The following is an 18,342-nucleotide window of genomic DNA, read 5'->3' as shown; positions in this document are numbered from 1 at the left end:
TGCTGCCGCTGAACTATATCAGTAACATTTAAATTGTAAAGAAGGCAAGTTCCTCAACAGTAACAGTGCACATGGACACAACCTAACATTCAACATAATTCAAAATTTCAAACTTTATTAAAATATATTTATTATTACGATAGGCCAAGGTCAAAAGTAGATGTAACATTGGCCATGATCCCACTCTTAATTTCTATTTTATACTTTTTATATTTAAATCACTCTGGTATTGGTAATATATGAGACTTAAGGTCACAGTAGGGGCCCCGCTTGCTGTTCTGTATGACAACGATTCAGGCTGCTGAGTTGCAGTAAACAAACTTTTTTTTGAAATTCCAACATATACAGGTTTTGTTCTCCGTGGGACAGATTTTATTCCAGTGAATACAGTAAAACAGGGATGGTGAAACTCTGGCCCTCCAGCTGTTGTTGAACTACACATCCCAGCATGCACTGAAACTATTTTAGCATGGCCAAATAGCAAAACTGTAGCAGGGCATGCTGGGATGTGTAGGTCAACAACAGCTGGTGGGCCAAAAGTTCCCCATCCCTGTAGTAAAAGTTGATGGTAGTGGGGTTTATGGCACACAAAACGTGCAGGCAGCTTACAAAGACGCTCAGTGCCCAGTACGGTGACTATAAGTATACAAAGAGCTTAGGGGAGGAATTAAATACAGTAAGACTTACCATTTTGATTCATGTGCAACAGGTAAAGTCCATCCTCTGTACCCAATGCTATTCTTTCCTGATCTGTAAAATCATTTTACCACAATTAGACCATTGATAATACAGCATCTATGACAATAATGATACATAATTACAGAAAACTTTTTATGAAGCAAACAACCCCTGGGTTTTGCATCAGAGCTTTTTGGTGATCCACGCACTGACTGCAAGGCACATGCTTTCCCACCCTTCATCAGAAGTCCACCGGAGAAGCCTCTCTTTCCAATGACCCCTTACAGTAAAATAAACTGTTCCTTACGCATTTACAATACAGCTCAGTTTAGCCTCAGTTGCGGCTTTCATTGGTCAGGACTACTTTTACATGCGGCCAATGTGTGTAGCGAGACTAGAAATGCACATGTGCAAAATGGAGTGTAGGCCAATAGTCACTGAGACATATAAATGGGCAACCAATAATGGTAACACCCCCCAAAAATAAAAAGTTGCCAGGCATTTGTAACCCTTTATGTTGTAAATTAAGATCAAATAATGATCTCAGTTTTAAGTGTCTGTCTTACCAATGATTGGTGACCATACTGATTATATAAGGGAAAGTTTCTTCCCTTGGAATACAGTAAAGTCCAATACACACAAGACGTAATAGTAAGTCGATGTAGTAAACTATCCTCAAACGATATTGAGTGTAAACACTGAATGATATTAGTAAATGATATCACCAGGATCTGCTGAATATGTGGGTTGTTGAAGGTGACCTTCATGTTCAGCAGACAAGGAAGGGGGTCTCATTAACCCCTTGAGTGGCAACATCTGTGAGAGATGCGCAAAATATCCACAAAAAATGCCACCGTCGCTCAGATTTGTTATATAAATCCAAATAAAAAATGTTTTGTTATAAAAAAAAAAAAAAGAAAAAAATGATGGGGGGTATGGACGTTTTTTCTGCCGGGGAAAATAGTGGCCTCCGCCTATTTAATGCTGCCGTTACTGACAGCATTGAAGGCGGATTCCGACAAAACAGATCCAACTTTAAAAAAAAAGTCGGATCTGTTTTGTTGGAAATGGCCGCAGATTGTCGAATTCATGGCCATCTTTAACTATATTGAGTGTAGACGATATCTTCACATTTCTCGTCTAGTGTGTATAGGGTTTAACTCTGTGTCTATACTATATAGATGCAACCCAACTACCACTGGCAAGTAAAGTAACAAATTCTGAAATATTCTAACTATATGCTGAGTGTAAATACCCTGCAGTACTAAACGTGCGTTTTCATGTAATATTTGGGTTTATGGTCTTGTCCATGAATATCATTGTTGTTTAATGTTTTGTTCTGGTGTAAAACAGATAGTGATCCCAGTTTTTTATTTTAGTTGAAATTAATAGTTAAGCTTTAAATAATAACAGTAGTGCCCCCACAAAAACAAGAGTATGTTTCCTTCTTCTTGTACCCCTCCTTTCCTCACAAGCATTCTTCCTCTAACAATCCCTTCATAAATAAATCTCCAAAGGGCAAAATGGGCTAATTTTGTGTGAGAATGAACATAAAACTAGTAATCATCTTGTCAAAATGACAGCTCATCATAACAGTAATGTCAGTGCCAGGTCGGACAAATAGAGCTCCAACGGACGCCATCTAGTGGACGCTGGCACGCACAACACATTAATTCCCCCATAGAGGTGAGGGGCAACGTTAGCTTATTATATCGGTATTTCACTTTTTCTGTGGTCTCTTTTGTATGGTAATCGTGTCTATGGGGTAGATTTATTAAGCTCGGTGAAGTCATAAAGTGTCTGGTTTTTATCACCGGCCAATCAGCTCCTACCTGTTATTTTTCAAACCAAGCCTGTAACTTCACAGGTAGGAGCTGATTGGCCGGTGATAAAAAACAGACACTTTATCACTTCACCAAGCTTAATAAATCTGCCTCTAGGTCCCGATTGCATTTTGTTGGTAGGTCTACTCTACAGTAATACGGTACAGTACATTACCTATGATAGCTGCACACAGCGCCGTACGGATGAGGGGCAATGCACTGTCGTAGGCTTCCTTCAACACTCGCACTGTGCAGTCGTGCGGTCCCTGTTCCCGCAGGAGTGACTGAAGCTCTTTCAGCACCTGCAGCCATTTCTGCATTTCCTCTGCGGTGTCTGCCAGCATTAGCTGAGAAGGCGTGGTGAGCGGGGAACTGAGCTGGGAGAACGTCACCTACAAAGGAACCAAATGCACCAAGCACAGGATCAATCAGAAACCTCAATACACAGAACATCTTCTGTTGGCTACATTGTTATTATTTTTGCAATCCGCACAAACGAAAAAAAAAACAAACCCCCCCTTTGTTTAAAGTGAAATACAATACATTGAACGCAATCAATACAAATACAAATTTAAAGGACAGATGTCAAAGTTTGGCAATAGTTTAAGTACTGAAGAACAGAACACGTAAGAAGGTGAAATCTGTATTTGTTTTTCGCTTCTCGACAGGGGCGTTTCAAGAGAGTAGAGCACCCACATGCAGCCTCCGCTGCTCTGACAGGGAGTAGACTCTGGCATTATGCCAGAGTCTACTGCACATGTGCAGGTCTCCGGAAACATGGCGCCTGCACCAAGTTCCTGAGGACATATCCAGTGTGCATGCGGAAATGACTTAGAAATAGCCACGGCGGGCCTTGGACCCCAGAGTGGTAAGTATAATGTATGGGTGCAGTGTGTACCGCTCACATCGCACCCACTATAGAAATGCCTATGCTTCTCAGGTATATACATGGCTTACCCGGAATATACAAGGAACATCCTTTGGGTTGGCATGAATGACATCAGACTCTAGGACAGAAGTAACTGAGAAATGCCGATCCCTGGGAAGAGAACAAAACACTACAGTCATTTCCATGTAATAGCCATGTGAAATGAGGCCAGGGTTCTGCAGTGTGTGGACACATACCTCATATCAATGGCCTGTATGATCGCTGCATTACTCGGGGGGCTGGCGTCATACACAAGGATCTTGAAGTCACTTATAATCACATAAGCCCGCTGCCAGCCCTTCTTCACTCCAGCTGGCTTGGGGATCTGAGAGCATATTTTATACCGCTTAAGTACAGGTGACACAACATACAGATCTAATACTTCCAAGAGAGAATAGTTTCTAATCATTGTAAGCTATTAATGCATATATAAATATATCCACACAAGCACCACATGTAATAGATATGATCTCTTTCCTGTGGTAAAACGGTCTTCTGAAATCTTCCCTTCATGCTGGGCCTCATAATATTAAGCGTAACACATCAGTGACTAGGACTTCAATGGTTTATAGTAATAAAAACTCAAAATCATTTATTCTTTAGACCTGTTCGCTAGGATGTGTAAACTTGAAGCCTAGCGAACAGGTAAACACCGACCTGCCAAATGCCCGCTAGCATGTCAGTGGATGGGTTTGCAAACACATCCCCTCTCATGCGGCCGAACGGAAGAGAAATCATTAGATGGCCCGGAGATGGGTACATTTGGGACGGGCGCTGACATCATGTGACATCAGCCCCAAGCAGGCATCGACCCGCCTGTGTTCACAAGGGTATGCCCAGAGTTTTAATAGGCCCACCCACCATTTGTTATGGTCATGCCCATGACATGCTGGGCATACCCCTGCACCCACCCGCTGCCCACCCCCAGCCCTCTCTTAGCAGGGTGAACGGCACGGCAAGTGTTAAACTCGCCAGTCATATTCTACCTCGGGTTGTGCATGGGACGGGGACAAATTGTCCCTTGGTCTCTCTACCTCCAGCGCAGGCGAAGCTGTAGTGCACATACCAAGCATGGCCGCTCATTTGCATGTAAAGAGGGGGAAATAATGCACTGGCCAGAATAGTCAAACATCCTATAGAGATATTGTGCACATTAACTTCAATTGCACCTTTGTTTTTATTTGTTTTTTGTTTTTTTTTATTTGAATAAACATACATCAGATATGATAGTTTCTTACATATCTGTACATTAAAACATTTGACATACCATATAAGGACAATAGACATCGTTATCTCTCACATAACACATAGAACATATTTCATCTCACATTCACCTTTTATACCTAGATAAAGTTCTCTCTCACCTAACTATTATCTAGCATTCTCCCTACTTACATACATACTTTGTAATTATATTATGTCAGTTCAGAGTTTGGTATCTTTCCGAAGGGTCTCTATGGTTAACTTTTTGCTTGTTACTTAAGGGGGGATCAAGTTATTAGGACCTTAACTTTTTCCATGTCACTTGTGTTATATTTTGATCATAGCTTCCCAGCAGGTATCCCCTTTGCGTTCTATATATTGTTTCCAGACCTCCCATTTTTTACTTAATTTTATATTTTCTATAACATCATTTATCTCCATTCTAAAAGCATAATTTATCTTCTCTTATATCATTGATATGGGAGGTAATTGATCTTGTCTCCAATATTGATTGCAAAATTGCACCTTTGTTTTGATGGAAAAAATATTCATGTGAATTGCCAGATCATTTCAGTCATCACCATTAAGTGACTGGAGAAGAGAGGAATGGTTTGGACCAATCAAATAAAAACAACCAAACAATCATAGTAACTGTTCCGTATTGAGAGCTCAAAATGTAATTCATCTTTGCAACAGACTATGGATTAGAACTCCATTTGATAACTAAAATGCATTAGAATAATAAGTCATCACTGGAGATAATACACCAACCGATAAGTAGCCTTCTAGAGCTGTGCCACTGCCAGTGACAGGGTCCACACCAAGAATCTTCTTATGCTGGCTAGGAGGGGATGGACAGATATTGGCACCCTCGCAGCAGTGCACATGACAGGCGTAGTCACACACTACAGAAAAAAAAAAGAAACACCTCATTGTTTCTGCACCCTTCCAAATAAAAAAGGCAGCAACAGATAGTAAAAGACCCTCACCTTCGCAGCACACTCCCTGCCGGGCCAGTCCAACCATAACAGATGTGCAGCGCATACATTTTGTCGGTGACGTAAAGTTTTTCACTTTGAATGTGTGCGACTTGGGCTGTTGCAACAAAACCACAGAGGAAATTAATGAATCTGGAAAAATTATTTTAAAATAAAACAAAAACATTTACACTGATCGCAAGTAAGATCACTTTTTACTGGTATATCTAGGACTACACAGCAGTGTACTGCAGGCTTTGCCAAAAAATGCCCCTGCACAAACAGCACAAACAGCAAAGCCATAAATGTGGCTAGAAGAATTTTATTTCTACCTTTAAAACACAGAAGCCAGAGGGGGGGGGGGGGGGGTAATAGGTAATACAAATACCACCAGTAAAAGGGAAAATGCAAGTTGATATTTGCTTACAAGGAGATAGAACAGGACATGGAATCTGACTGTTACAGATTTTGGGGGAGATTCTCTAAGAATCTCCGCCCCCCTTCGCCGCCCATCGCATATTTAATTATCGCATATGCTGTAACATATGCGATAATTAAGGCAAAGGACAGCTCTTGCCTTAAGAGCTGTCCTTTGCGGTGAGAGTCGCCGGGTCCCAGCAGGTCCCGGCTGCTCTCCCCTCCCTCCCACACCCGGCGCTGCTGCTGCGCCGGGCTTTCCTCCTCCCTGAACCCGGAAGAGGATCAGTGCAGGGAGGAGGTCACAGGTCCGGGCAGCACTGCGCTGTGCTGCCCGGACACAGGTGAGGGGGGAGGGGCGATGCGGGGCGGCGGGGGGTCGGCGCGGGGCGGCGGAGGGTTGCGATAGAAGCCCATTGGATTTTTCTGGCGATGCCCCCCGTCGCGGTAACCCGGCGGGGGATGCTTACAGCATCCCAAAATGCGGTAAAAACCCCGATAACGGGGTTTTTACCGCATTTTTAGCTTAGCTTAGAGAATCTCCCCCCTTAACGGTTACAGAATATCTTGAAAATTATCAGGTACAAAAGCAGTGGCCGAACATGGATTTCAAACCATTTGTAATTCTAGCAAGAAAATATTTGCTAAATTAACAAAATGTACATTAGGCTATGCTTGGATTTCTGGTGCATATATAATCCATATAGTGATACTTTTCTGTAAAAGAAAACCACCAGTGCAGTTGTTGTGATGTATCTACCTTGTCAGACACCTCTTCTATGACTCCTGCCGACCTCCTGTTGGCTTTGTTTTTGATAGACTAGACCGAAAAAGAGTAAAAGTCAATATTATGCAGTGTATTGGTCATATTATTGTATTTAAGTACTTGAATACCTAACATGTAAAAAAGTGATGTTGGGTCTCTAGAACAGCAATGGTAACTCTCCTACGGTCAGTGGAGGGAAAGTTTCCCACACAACAAAGGAAGCAGAGACGGCCCTAACAAATTTGATGCAAAATATTGGCAGGTGGCCCCTAGCACCGCTGCTAGTTCCACCTTTGGCCCTGTACCTCTCCCCATTATGTCACACAGTAGTGTCCGTAATACAAGTTACAGTACATACTACCCCATATTACTCCTTATTCACATTATACTACCACATATTCCTCCTTACTTACATTATACTACCGCATATTGCTACTTACTTACATTCCATAACACCTTATTACACATTAAAGTGCACTGTATCTCTCCTTATTGCACATTACATCGCACCGTACCTCTCCTTAATCACATTGCACAGCACCGTATGGCTCCTTATTCACATTACACCACATGGTATGGGGTGGGCATTGATATCATGTGACATCAGCCTCCCGCTGCGTGCAGGCTTTGACGGCCTGCGTTCTCATGGAGACGCCCAGTGGTTTTCTGGTCGAACCCAGCATTTTTGTGGGCACGCCCAGGAAGCGATGGGCGTTCCCATAAGACAGCTTCCTGCCCCTTATCCCTCTCTATGCGAATACCTTGGTGAGTGTGATACTCGCTGAAGGCGTTCACACAGCAGGTCTGCACATGCGAATTTACACCGATTCGCAAACCCGCAACATCGGTCCACATACTGAAGTAACCCTGAATCACCCCCTAAATGCTCTAGTTCAGGGACAGGTTTTGTTGAGGGGGGAAAAAATCCTGTTTATAGAATACATGCTACATTTTTTTGACCCTCCCCCCAAAAAAATTGCTAAAATGTTAAAGAAGTCTCGTGCTATTAAATAGTCAATTTCCAAACTGATTGCATCAGACATCATAAAAAGCCAAACAGTCTCTGCAATATGCAAAACATACATTGCAGACATTGGTCAGCATATATCAGACTTACCTCAGTTCTATCTCCCCGTCTCATGCTGACATGGTTTAGCGACTGGAGTTGGTCCGAGTTGTCTGCAGTGACCAAATCCTTCTGTAGGAGCAGGCAAAGCAAGAAACATTTAGGCAAAAGGATTCACAAAACAAATGTTCCCCTGCAGTAATTCGTGCAAGGAGTCACTCTGAATACTTAATTATTATATAATGATTCCCACATCAGAGATAAATAGTGTCACATTGTAAAGAGAATCCTGGCCATTAATACCTCAGAGCGGAATGACAGGAAAGGGATGAGGGAACGCTGTGGCTTGTTTTCTGAAACACAGAAAATTCAAGATGAGGACATGTGAGGCATGACTACAGAGACATACTTCTGTTCATCCTTTGGGCAATGCTGTATTACCTGGTGACAGGAAGTTCCAAAACTAAATTACCATAAAAACTCTCAAACATTTCCTCTTCCTCGGTACCCCATTGGTTGGCTGGAGTTTATGTTGTTAGTGCTTGTTACATGGCGGCTCCTGCTTTTTTTTTTCCCCCAACCGGGTTTATAATTTTCTAATTTTAGCAATCTCCACTGGCCTCACTCAGCGGGGTGATTACCTATTGGGGGAATCGGTCTCTGCTCCAGCCGATAGTGACCAAAATAACAATCACCAGAGTTTACAACAGCTGGCATGAATAATGTCTATGATGGAGCCATGATCCTTACAGCTAAAAGCTATGCTTTGCTATGCTTAGGGGTATAAGCTTTTGAGGCTTTGTGGTTCAAGAATTAGCACATGGTTTGGAAACATCGCCTGGCGTGACACAAAGTGGTTTCGCACCTCTTCTCTTCACTCGGACCACTTTACTGCTCTTTCTCCAATCATTCTTGGAAGGATGCTTGAAAAACACAGCTCCTTGAGGCTCCAGATCTCAGACCGTTTTGTTTACTTTCCGAGAAAACAGTTTGGAGGCAAGGGGGGGGGGGGGGGTTGGGTTCTTATTTTCTTTACCCTTCTTATAGGGAGAGACTAATGTGCAGCCTCTACATATCCTTCCAGTAGCTCTATGGGACCTCAATCAGGTGCCGATAGCGTTGTAGAACGCTACTTTCAAGGTCATTGCCTGGAAGAACCATTTGCGGTCTCTTCTGATAATTGTTTCATCTTAGTGGTCACATCTCCTCATCTTCAAGGAAGACCGGACTGTTTCCAAACTAGAATTAAACCATTTTTCAGCCAATAATGGATCCATAAATTGGCAGATGATGTGGGCGCTCATCATTCCCGAACATGTCCCTAGGGTTTATGCAGATGACCTCGGAACGTCCTCGGTAGAATACTTTTTTACAGAGGTCAGTTTTGGGCATAATGTCCTGACGCTGGGAGCAAAATAGGCTTCTTTTCCTACATGCGCAGAGCTGTGCGCACTTCTAGACATGCCTGGTGCGACCCGGCTTATTGCCTGGTTGCTGATGTCACCCGGAGGCTGGTGGAGCGTTATCGAGGGTCGGGGGAGGAGGCAGAGCTTAGAGCCAACAATGTCTTTAAGCGCTGCCTCCTACATAGTGTGATTGGGACCCGGGCCGCTTGACCCGAGTTACCCGTTTACACTGAACCTCAACCCGGATCAGAACAGTATTCAACACCCTGGTCGTGACCAGGGTTGAAATGTCAGGTTGCTCGACCTGGGAATTGGTGATGTGGGGCTTTAAGACTGCAGATCAGCCAGGGTTAACACGGCAATAACCCAGGCTGATTTGGTGGTCTCTGAAAGGAGTATTTCTGATTTGTATATTATGCATAGGACACAATTGTATAAACATGCTTTTACTGGACATTTTCAGACCAAGACCAGTAAGAATTCATGGAAGATGCTGCACAAATGGTGGATAGCCAAACCTGTATTAGCTCTTTACCAGTAACTTTAAAGTGCCCCAGCTTCTGTCACCATACTGTACAAAATCTAATCCAGTGTCCCCCAATGGACAGCATGAGAAGGAATTGACCTCCATTCAAAAGTCTCAGTTTTCCCCACAACCACCATTTTATCACAAACCATTCCCGACTATTACCTGTCCCCTTTGATTTCGCTTCCTCTCGTAACTTCTCCAATTCTGCTCGTAACTTCTTGTTTACGTCGTCTGCTTCCAGCAGCTTCCTATTTTAATATAGAAACTGAAGCCATAAAACATGCAATGCCATTCAAATCTCATGCTTTATAACTCATTTATGACGAGCAAACACTGAGGGATTATAGGAGGTACCTCTGACACGTTATAAGTGAACCTACTGGAGCTAGAGCAAATAACCAGTGAGGCTTTAACATACTATCTACTATTTCATTCTACTGAGAGGCAAGAGATAAAGAGGAGAGCGCGAAAGTTCCAACCAATCAGCGCCTGTCACTTTTAAACACAGCCTGTAAAATAACAAGAGCTAACTGGCTGGCACTTTATCTCTCACCAAACTTTGATACATAGCCCCCCAAGACAGTAGGTATCCATGCTGAAATATTTTCCAACATTAGGGGTGTATTCTCCACAGGGGAAATATTGGCATTCACCTATTCAATACTGCCGTAACTGGCAGCATTGAAGGCTGTCAGATATTTTTTGGGATCTGTTTTGTCGGAAACAGCCACGGATTGTCGAATTCATGGCCGTTTTCTGACAATCCGCAGAAACGTCCAGAATTCCGACTGTCAAGACTTCCCGACAGTCAGGATACGGGATTGAAAACCCCCCATAGTGTCTCCTGGCCATCTGTTCAATTACTTGAAAGTTGTAGGTCTTCTAGCTTTTGTGAGAGGGTAATCTTGATATTCAGACCACCACAATAATCCAATAAACACCTAGACTCGACGTACTAGAGGCCAGATTGGATTGGAAAGAATTGTGTTAAAGGGGAAATTGTTTTCAAACTTCATATACAGCACCTGTCAGTATCCAGGCTTTCCGACTTGAGTCTGTTCAGTTCCTCCTGAATGGTTTGTTTAGCTCTTATCTCAGCCTCAAGGGCAGACTGAAGCTCCAGGCGCCCTGAAGCCTCTAGTTTCTGCAGCCTGCGAGCTTTCCATTGGTTTTCCTAGAAAATGAGAATGAAAAAAAAAAAGTTTTTTTAAATTAGACTCTTCGTAGATAGTATTATGGACAATCTACGTAAGTGATAAATGATTATGCCCTAGGCCCAGTGAAGTAGTTAAAGGGAATACTACAACCGTGGCTGCCTCAAACATTCCGTAAGACAGATCATCACAACAGTAGTGCTTTTAGTGTCATTTTCCTACCCCACCCCCAAGGTTCTCACCACGGTCTTGCTGGTTGGGGTTTGCCCACCGGAACTCTTCAGTGACTCCAGCTCTTCGGTCATCCTCACCGATAAAGCTTGTAGATAAATACGGGACTGCTTTTCATCATTCACCCTAAAACAAAGAGGACACTGATGACCCTATGTAAGTTTTATTTCGAAAGATCAATGTGCTGCATAAGATCCCCCTTGGTTGTACAGTGTACCTAGTTCTGTTAGATTTCTGAAAACATGTATAGGTCTAGATAGAGGCAACTGCTGGGGAGAAGTTTCTACCAGTGGCAAGGAACACACTCAATCTGGCAATTTGGTAATTGTCCTAAAATACTAATTGTGGTGGTGGTAATATTTTTAAACGCCATGGCACTCGCTGCATGACTGACAGGCAGGAGGCATTTCAGGGTGGACACCCGGCATTACATGGGCGTGACCACAAAAATGGTGGGCCCACCTATGAAAACACTGGGCACGCTCCAGGGAACGTAATTGATTCTCCTGCCTGCTTAGGGTGAGCGGTTGATTTCACAAGATGTCAGCGCCCACCCCCAATATGGAGAAAACCGTGCAGCTAAAAAGTCTTGAGCTACAGTATCCTTCAGCTGCATCCTTCATTCGATGGTGAGTAACCAAGGAATTATTGTTTTTCGCTTGCACCTGCTCGCTACACTTTGAATAAATGCAGCCTAGTGAGCAACTGAATTACCCCAATTGTGTGTTACATTCCTAATATAGAGAGTTACACTGCCAATTCCACTTTGCTAAAGCACAAATTGATACAGATCAGGTATCTTCCTACAATTTTATTGGGAAAAATGTTTCAACTTTCAATTCAATTGACTGAAAGGGTAATTTCTATTTGCCTTCTGCACAAGGTTAAAAAACAAACCAAAAAAAAAACACCACCTACAGTAAGTGAAACATTGTACAGGCAGTTGGGAGTCCAAATGTACCTTTACTTTTTTTGATTGATTTAAAAAACAGAATGGAGGATAAGCCTACTGGTAATTTAAGAGAACGCACACAGGTAAGTTTAATAATGTAAGGGGTCATTCTTAGTAGGAAGAATACACTTTGATGTGATGTTCACACTTTTCCCTTTTCCTATTAAGATTTTTCCAACTACCAATAAACTTAAGAACTCTTCTTGTATGCTTTACCTGAAGGGCACTTGGAGGAACACCAGAGGGTAAATTTACTGAGTTTCATCTGACTGTCATTTTAAAATGAATGAGCATCAACATTTAAAAAAACAACAACCAGTATTTACTATTAATTGGGTTTTATCCACTGTCAATACATAATGAATTTCAAACCCTTCCCCACAAATAGGATGCAAATTCTCAGTGAATATAAAGTGCTATACAGATTAGTATGCAGGCTTTGATGATTATAATAGGGGTAAAATGACAAACTGTATAACACAAGCTACCCTTGGTCCCTTAGTCTGGGCTGGTATTGAAAAATGGGAGGGGAGGGGTGTGAGGTCCCCCTATTCTACAGTAACCAACACTAGGCTGAATAAGGCAGGGCAGCTGATGTTATGTCAGTGGGGCACACAGCGTGGCGTCATCCAGCCCTCAACTGGTCCCCACTTGCCTGGAATTCTTAGGGAAGTGGGGAATCCCTATTTTTCCTATATAGGTTTTTATTCTGGGGCATTTGTTTTATGCGGATTATGGAGTAATAACTTTGTATCATTGGAGAAAAAACATGTTTGGTATTGAGAAGATGTCCTGGGCCACTAATGAGCAATGATTCCAAAGTATCTCTTAAAAGAGATTGTCTAAAATAAAGTAACCTCTCTATAAAATAACTTTTAAAAGCAAAATTGGCCAATCCACAGGTACCCATTTGAAATGTTATTTTAGATTATATTGGATTATAAAGCGCAAGGATCCACTGACAAATGGACAGTGCACATAAGACTGCTCACCACTGAAGAATGTCTGTGATCTGGGCTTCCCAGTTGGCCAAAGTCTCTCTCTTTTCTTCCAGTAATCGAACTTCTTCTTCCAGACGCTTCTGAGAGATGGAGATCTTTTCTGAGGCTGCAGTTATCTAAATAAAGAAAATGTTCATGCCATGTCAGGACAAAATCCATCAAAGTCTGGTCCTGAAAACTGAGATTGACAACATTGAGACGAATATTAAAAATGCTCTTTAACGCGTCATCTTACCCTATCGAGTTCCTCCTTAAGTTTCTTGTTCTCTTCCTTGAGCTGATTTTTCTCTCGATCATTTGCCTTCTGGATTTCCTCAAGTTCCTCCTCTTGCTCTCGAGCACTGAATGAAAAAGGAGAGGTCACATTTCTAGCATTGAAGACTATATTGCATTTGCCGGATTCGCTGCCTGATTAACAGATGGGGGCGATCTGGGGTGGGCACCCGGTGATTCGCAGCCGAGTCCCCGGCTGCTCGGGTGGATGGCTGACATTACATGATGTCAGAGCCCATCCCCAATTCGTCGGGAAGCCTTCAAATGGAAAGTCCTGGCTTAGTCATGATAACGAACAGAGGAAAAATCATTCGATAGTGAGTAACCATCAAATGATTTTTCGTGTGTGCAGCCGCATACGAGCGGATGTGTAAGCGTACACATCCGCTCGCAGCGTACAGCGGGAATCTGGGTGGTAGGGTATGTTGTGCGCTCGGTGGGGCGGAGTTTACCTGATCGCTAGGCAGCAAATATATGCAACCTAGCGAGCTGGTCTGAATTGGGCCCTTAATTGCTCATAATGCAGACCGATATACCGGCACTTTGCTTGCGGTGAGGACACAGGGAAGGAGGCACCGAGCAAGAGAAAATCAAGGTTACTCAAATATCGTGGTGAAATAATTTTAGAGAAGTCACTGTGAATGGTGAAGAAACTATAAGGAAAGTGATTCTCTAAGTCTTTCATGATGCCCCTTGGAGCTATATACGTGGCATGATATAGATAGGATATTATCACAATGTAATGGATACAAATCAGTTCAAATGAAGATAAATCACATAACTTTCCAGCTAGAGCTGATTCAGAGTCATACACAAGTCAGATTGTGGCCACATCTCACAATGTTTAACAAAAACTGCACGTGCATTGAGGCCAACATGCACAACTTGGAGCAACTACTGCACAAGGGATTCTCACTGGTGGTTCAAAGAGCGCTACTCTGAGACAATGGGAGGCACAGCACTGATGTTTAGCTATTCGGAGTTAGGTGTATGGATTGCGCCATCCATTTTGCAGTCATATCTTCCACACCAAGTATGGGGTAAGTGCTGTTGTCAGTGACAACTGCTCTTGCTGCCGGTGAGCTATTGGCCGTGCAATCCCAGAGACTCATAGGAATATGGGGATAGTTGTAAAGCAGGTGTATGGAATTTTCTCATTACATGTGTCTCAGAATTAGTTACAATGTTTCTAATCTGGAGATACTAAAGAAAAAAATTATTGGTCTTAGAGCCAGAACAGGGTATCAAAGAGCCGAGTGCAGGGCCCCGCCCCCGAGCCCATGATGTCCATGCAGCTCTGGTAAGTGGGTGTAGATACATCCAAATGCAGCTCTGCAGCAGTGACAGAGGCCATAGGGCAGCAATACTGCCACTACCAAAGCCCTGCGCGGTGACACCGCTCTTTAATGGTCTTAATCGTGGGACATATTTTAAAGTATAGTGGGACTGGCTGTCCTAGCCTCCTGCTCAATAAGGACTGTTACAGACCAAATTTCTATCTGAATGTAAAAGTCAGTCATTTTGCCAGGTAATTTATCACTTTATTCCTCCTCTTTTTTTGTGATGTGCAGGCTACATATATGGGCCACTGCTTCGTCAGGCCCAGTGGCTAATGAAGTGCTCTCCAAGTCAACTCTGGGCTTCTGGGGATTTTGGGCAAGCTCTGTGCTTCTGGCATAGAGCTGGGAGCCTTAGACTTTCATGGCTGGCTTCATCAGTGGTGGAAGGTTTTATCCAGATTACTGGGCATTTGAAGCATACACTAAAGACCTAAGAAATGAATGCAGCACAAGATAAAAATTGTACAATTAAAAGTTGATTATAGCCACCTTTCATTCCTTGTTTTACCAATGGCCTCCTGCATTCCCTCCATCTCATGCTTCAGTGCTATTAGCTCCTCTTCCTTCTCTCCAAGTTCTCTGCGCAGCAATTTGGTCTCATTTGCATGTTCTGCCTCCCGCCGGGCAAACTCTTCTCTCAGTTGGGTAAGGTCTGCTTCCATTTGTTGACCGCGCCTCTCAAATTCTCCTCTCTGCAGAATCATTTCAGAAGTATGCAGTGAGCCACTGATGACCGGAGATGCCACAGCCTGCTGTGCCTGACAATGATCAAAGTGAAGTTCCAAATGACATATGGGTCAGACGTCTGTGCACCATGAAGCGGATAGAACTACATCTTATTCCTTAGGTAAAATTGCTCATGTAGAGCTGAAGACTATCGCATGAACAGAATATGGGATTACCTTTACGGTTACCAGGTCCTCCAAAGTCTGTGTGGCCAATGCCTCGCTTCTCCCTAGCATTTTTTTCTGTCTCTCCACTTCTATGGTTAAATCCTCTACTAACGATTCAGCCTACAAAGATAATAAGATAGAGCTTTAAAAGAATTTCCAAAAGACACACTCCTGACCACAAATGATGGACATTCACCAATTACATATGGGAGATGACAACAGGACCCTACCATACATCAATAGTCTATACTGTAGCCATCACAAGATTTAATTAAAATCTAAATACACATAAGGTAGATAACTGCGGATTATACTTACCGATAATTCCTTTTCTTCCTAGAGATCCCATGGCAGCCAAGACCTTGGGATTTCATCCCTCTCCTACTAGTTAGACAGGCTGTTTTTTCCTTAGGACCTCCCTCTTCCAGTATAAATCCCAGCTCCTCCCCATCCACCTTGTCTTTTTAGTGTCTCCTTTACTCAGTCCTGGAAAAAACACCACAAGGGGAGGGAAAACTAATGGCTGCCATGGGATCTCTAGGAAGAAAAGGAATTATCGGTAAGTATAATCCGCAGTTTTCTTCTACGATCCCCATGGCAGCCAAGACCTTGGGATAATACCAAAGCAAGAACAAAAGGGAGGGAAACTAAATCAATGCCAAAAAATAATTTTAATCCTCAAGGACACTTTGAAGCACTTGATCCCCAAAACAAGACTTTGATACATTAAGAGCATAATGCTTTGCAAATGTATGAAGGGATGACCAAGTTGCCGCACCGCAGATATCCTTAACCGAGGCTTGAGCCTTCCTTGCCCATGAGGTCGCCATAGCCCTGGTGGAGTGTGCCTTTATAACACCGGGAACTTCTTTGTCTTCCCGCTGATAGATGAATATGATCAGTTCTCTGATCCACCTCGCCATCGTTTGTTTAGAAGGTGACAGACCCTTTCTCACCCCTTCTGGGATAATAAATAAATTCTTTGACTTCCTTATGTCCTTAAGTCGGTCTAGGTAGATGGTGATTCCTCTCACCAAATCCAATGTGTGCCATTCCTCCTCCTTCCTATCCTTTGGTTCAGGATGAAAGGCTGGAAGTGTGATTTCCTGGTTAAGATGGAACGAACTGATTACCTTCGGCAGAAAATCCGGGTGTGTCCTCAAGACTACCCGATCAGCAAATATTCTTAGATAAGGCTTCTCAATATACAGAGCCTGAAGTTCACTGACCCTCCTAGCGGAAGTGATTGCGACTAGGAATACTATCTTCCAGGTGAGCAGTTTTAAAGGAGTCTCTGTTAATGGCTCAAATGGTTCTCTCATAAGAGCATTCAAGACCAGGTTTAGGTCCCATGGAGCAACCAACGACCTTACTGAGGGTCTAATTCTTTTAACCGCATTGCAGAACCTCTTTATGAGACTTTCCTCTGCCAGTTTTCTGTCAAGTAAGATACTTAAAGCAGAAATTTGCACTTTCAATGTCGATAAGGCCAAGCCAGCTGCATAGCCATTAAATAGAAACTGAAGCACTTCGGGATTGGAGGCTCGCTCAACCCTTTCTTCTGAGCCCTTCCAGTGAATAAACGCCTGCCATACTCTGTAGTATGCAAGCGAAGAAACTTCTTTCCTAGCTTTCAGTAACAAGGAGGTAACCTGTTCTGAAAGACACTCTTCTCTCAGCAGCTTCCTCTCAATTTCCAAGCCTTTAGAGATAACATCTCTGGATTTGGATGACTTACAGGCCCCTGAGATAGAAGGTTTGGAATGACCGGGAGAGTCAATGGTTCCTGCACTGCCAGCTTCAGAACCGTCGAGAACCAAGATCTTCTTGGCCAGAAAGGAAGTATTATGATGACTGTCACTTCTTCCTGTATTATCTTTTTTAGCACTCTGTGGATCAACGGGAATGGAGGAAAGATGTATCCTAGACGACATTTCCATGGAATCGAAAAAGCATCCACTGCTGATGTTTGGGGTAGATAGTACCTTGAGAAGTATTTCCTCACCTTCCTGTTGACATTTGTAGCCATCAGGTCTATATCTGGGACCCCGAAAGACTTGACTATCTGTTGGAACACCTCTCCATTCAGCTCCCATTCGCCGGGGAGGATTTCGCTCCTGCTCAGGAAGTCTGCCAACACGTTCTCTTTCCCTGGCACATGAACCGCCGTAATGGAAAGAACATTCTCCTCTGCCCACATCAGGATATTCGACATAACTGACATCAGTGCCCGACTCCTGGTGCCGCCTTGTGATTGACATGCGAGACTACTGTCATATTGTCTGAAAAAACTCTGACATGCTTTCTTCTGACTCTGTGCTTTAGGCCTATCAAGGCTCTCCAAACCGCTTCCGCCTCCCTCCAGTTGGAAGACTTTCTGCTCTCTTCCTCTGACCATGACCCTTGGATATTTTGATCTTCCATATGGGCCCCCCAGCCTGAGGCACTTGCATCTGTAGTTAACACCGAGAATCGAGGAAGATTTAGAGACACTGCCCTGTACTCCATCTCTCGATCTGTCCACCATAACAGAGAGTCTCTTACTGCTTTCTCCACTCTGATGACCTTTGTGAGTGGCCATTTTCTCTTTATGAAGGGAAGAAGCGCCCACTGGAATTTCCTTAATCTCCAATGAGCCCATGGGATTGTGCCGATGGTAGACATCATCATGCCGAGAAGTTGAAGACATAACCTCAGCTGTGAGG

The 18,342-nt window shown here is 43.3% G+C and overlaps 1 protein-coding gene across 1 annotated transcript in view; it reads right to left on the bottom strand.

Annotated features, from left to right (window-relative positions):
• CDC42BPG (CDC42 binding protein kinase gamma) overlaps positions 1–18,342 on the bottom strand; it is a 137,386-nt gene that overhangs the window by 14,650 nt on the left and 104,394 nt on the right. Inside the window, exons 14-29 of the mRNA XM_083165171.1 lie at positions 15,647–15,757; positions 15,234–15,502; positions 13,367–13,472; positions 13,123–13,247; positions 11,190–11,304; positions 10,819–10,967; positions 9,956–10,041; positions 8,162–8,211; positions 7,910–7,990; positions 6,787–6,846; positions 5,622–5,727; positions 5,404–5,537; positions 3,627–3,754; positions 3,459–3,540; positions 2,677–2,893; positions 688–750 (exon numbers count right to left, since the gene is read on the bottom strand). Coding sequence (XP_083021297.1) covers positions 688–750; positions 2,677–2,893; positions 3,459–3,540; positions 3,627–3,754; positions 5,404–5,537; positions 5,622–5,727; positions 6,787–6,846; positions 7,910–7,990; positions 8,162–8,211; positions 9,956–10,041; positions 10,819–10,967; positions 11,190–11,304; positions 13,123–13,247; positions 13,367–13,472; positions 15,234–15,502; positions 15,647–15,757 — 1,882 coding nt within the window. The remainder of the gene's footprint in view (positions 1–687; positions 751–2,676; positions 2,894–3,458; positions 3,541–3,626; positions 3,755–5,403; positions 5,538–5,621; positions 5,728–6,786; positions 6,847–7,909; positions 7,991–8,161; positions 8,212–9,955; positions 10,042–10,818; positions 10,968–11,189; positions 11,305–13,122; positions 13,248–13,366; positions 13,473–15,233; positions 15,503–15,646; positions 15,758–18,342) is intronic.

The sequence above is a fragment of the Crinia signifera genome, chromosome 11 (genome assembly GCF_055691185.1).
Source record: "Crinia signifera chromosome 11, ASM5569118v1, whole genome shotgun sequence".
Classification (NCBI taxonomy): Eukaryota; Metazoa; Chordata; class Amphibia; order Anura; family Myobatrachidae; genus Crinia; species Crinia signifera.
The sequence above is the reverse complement of the archived record's forward strand: the minus strand, read 5'-3'. Positions and strand labels throughout refer to the sequence as shown.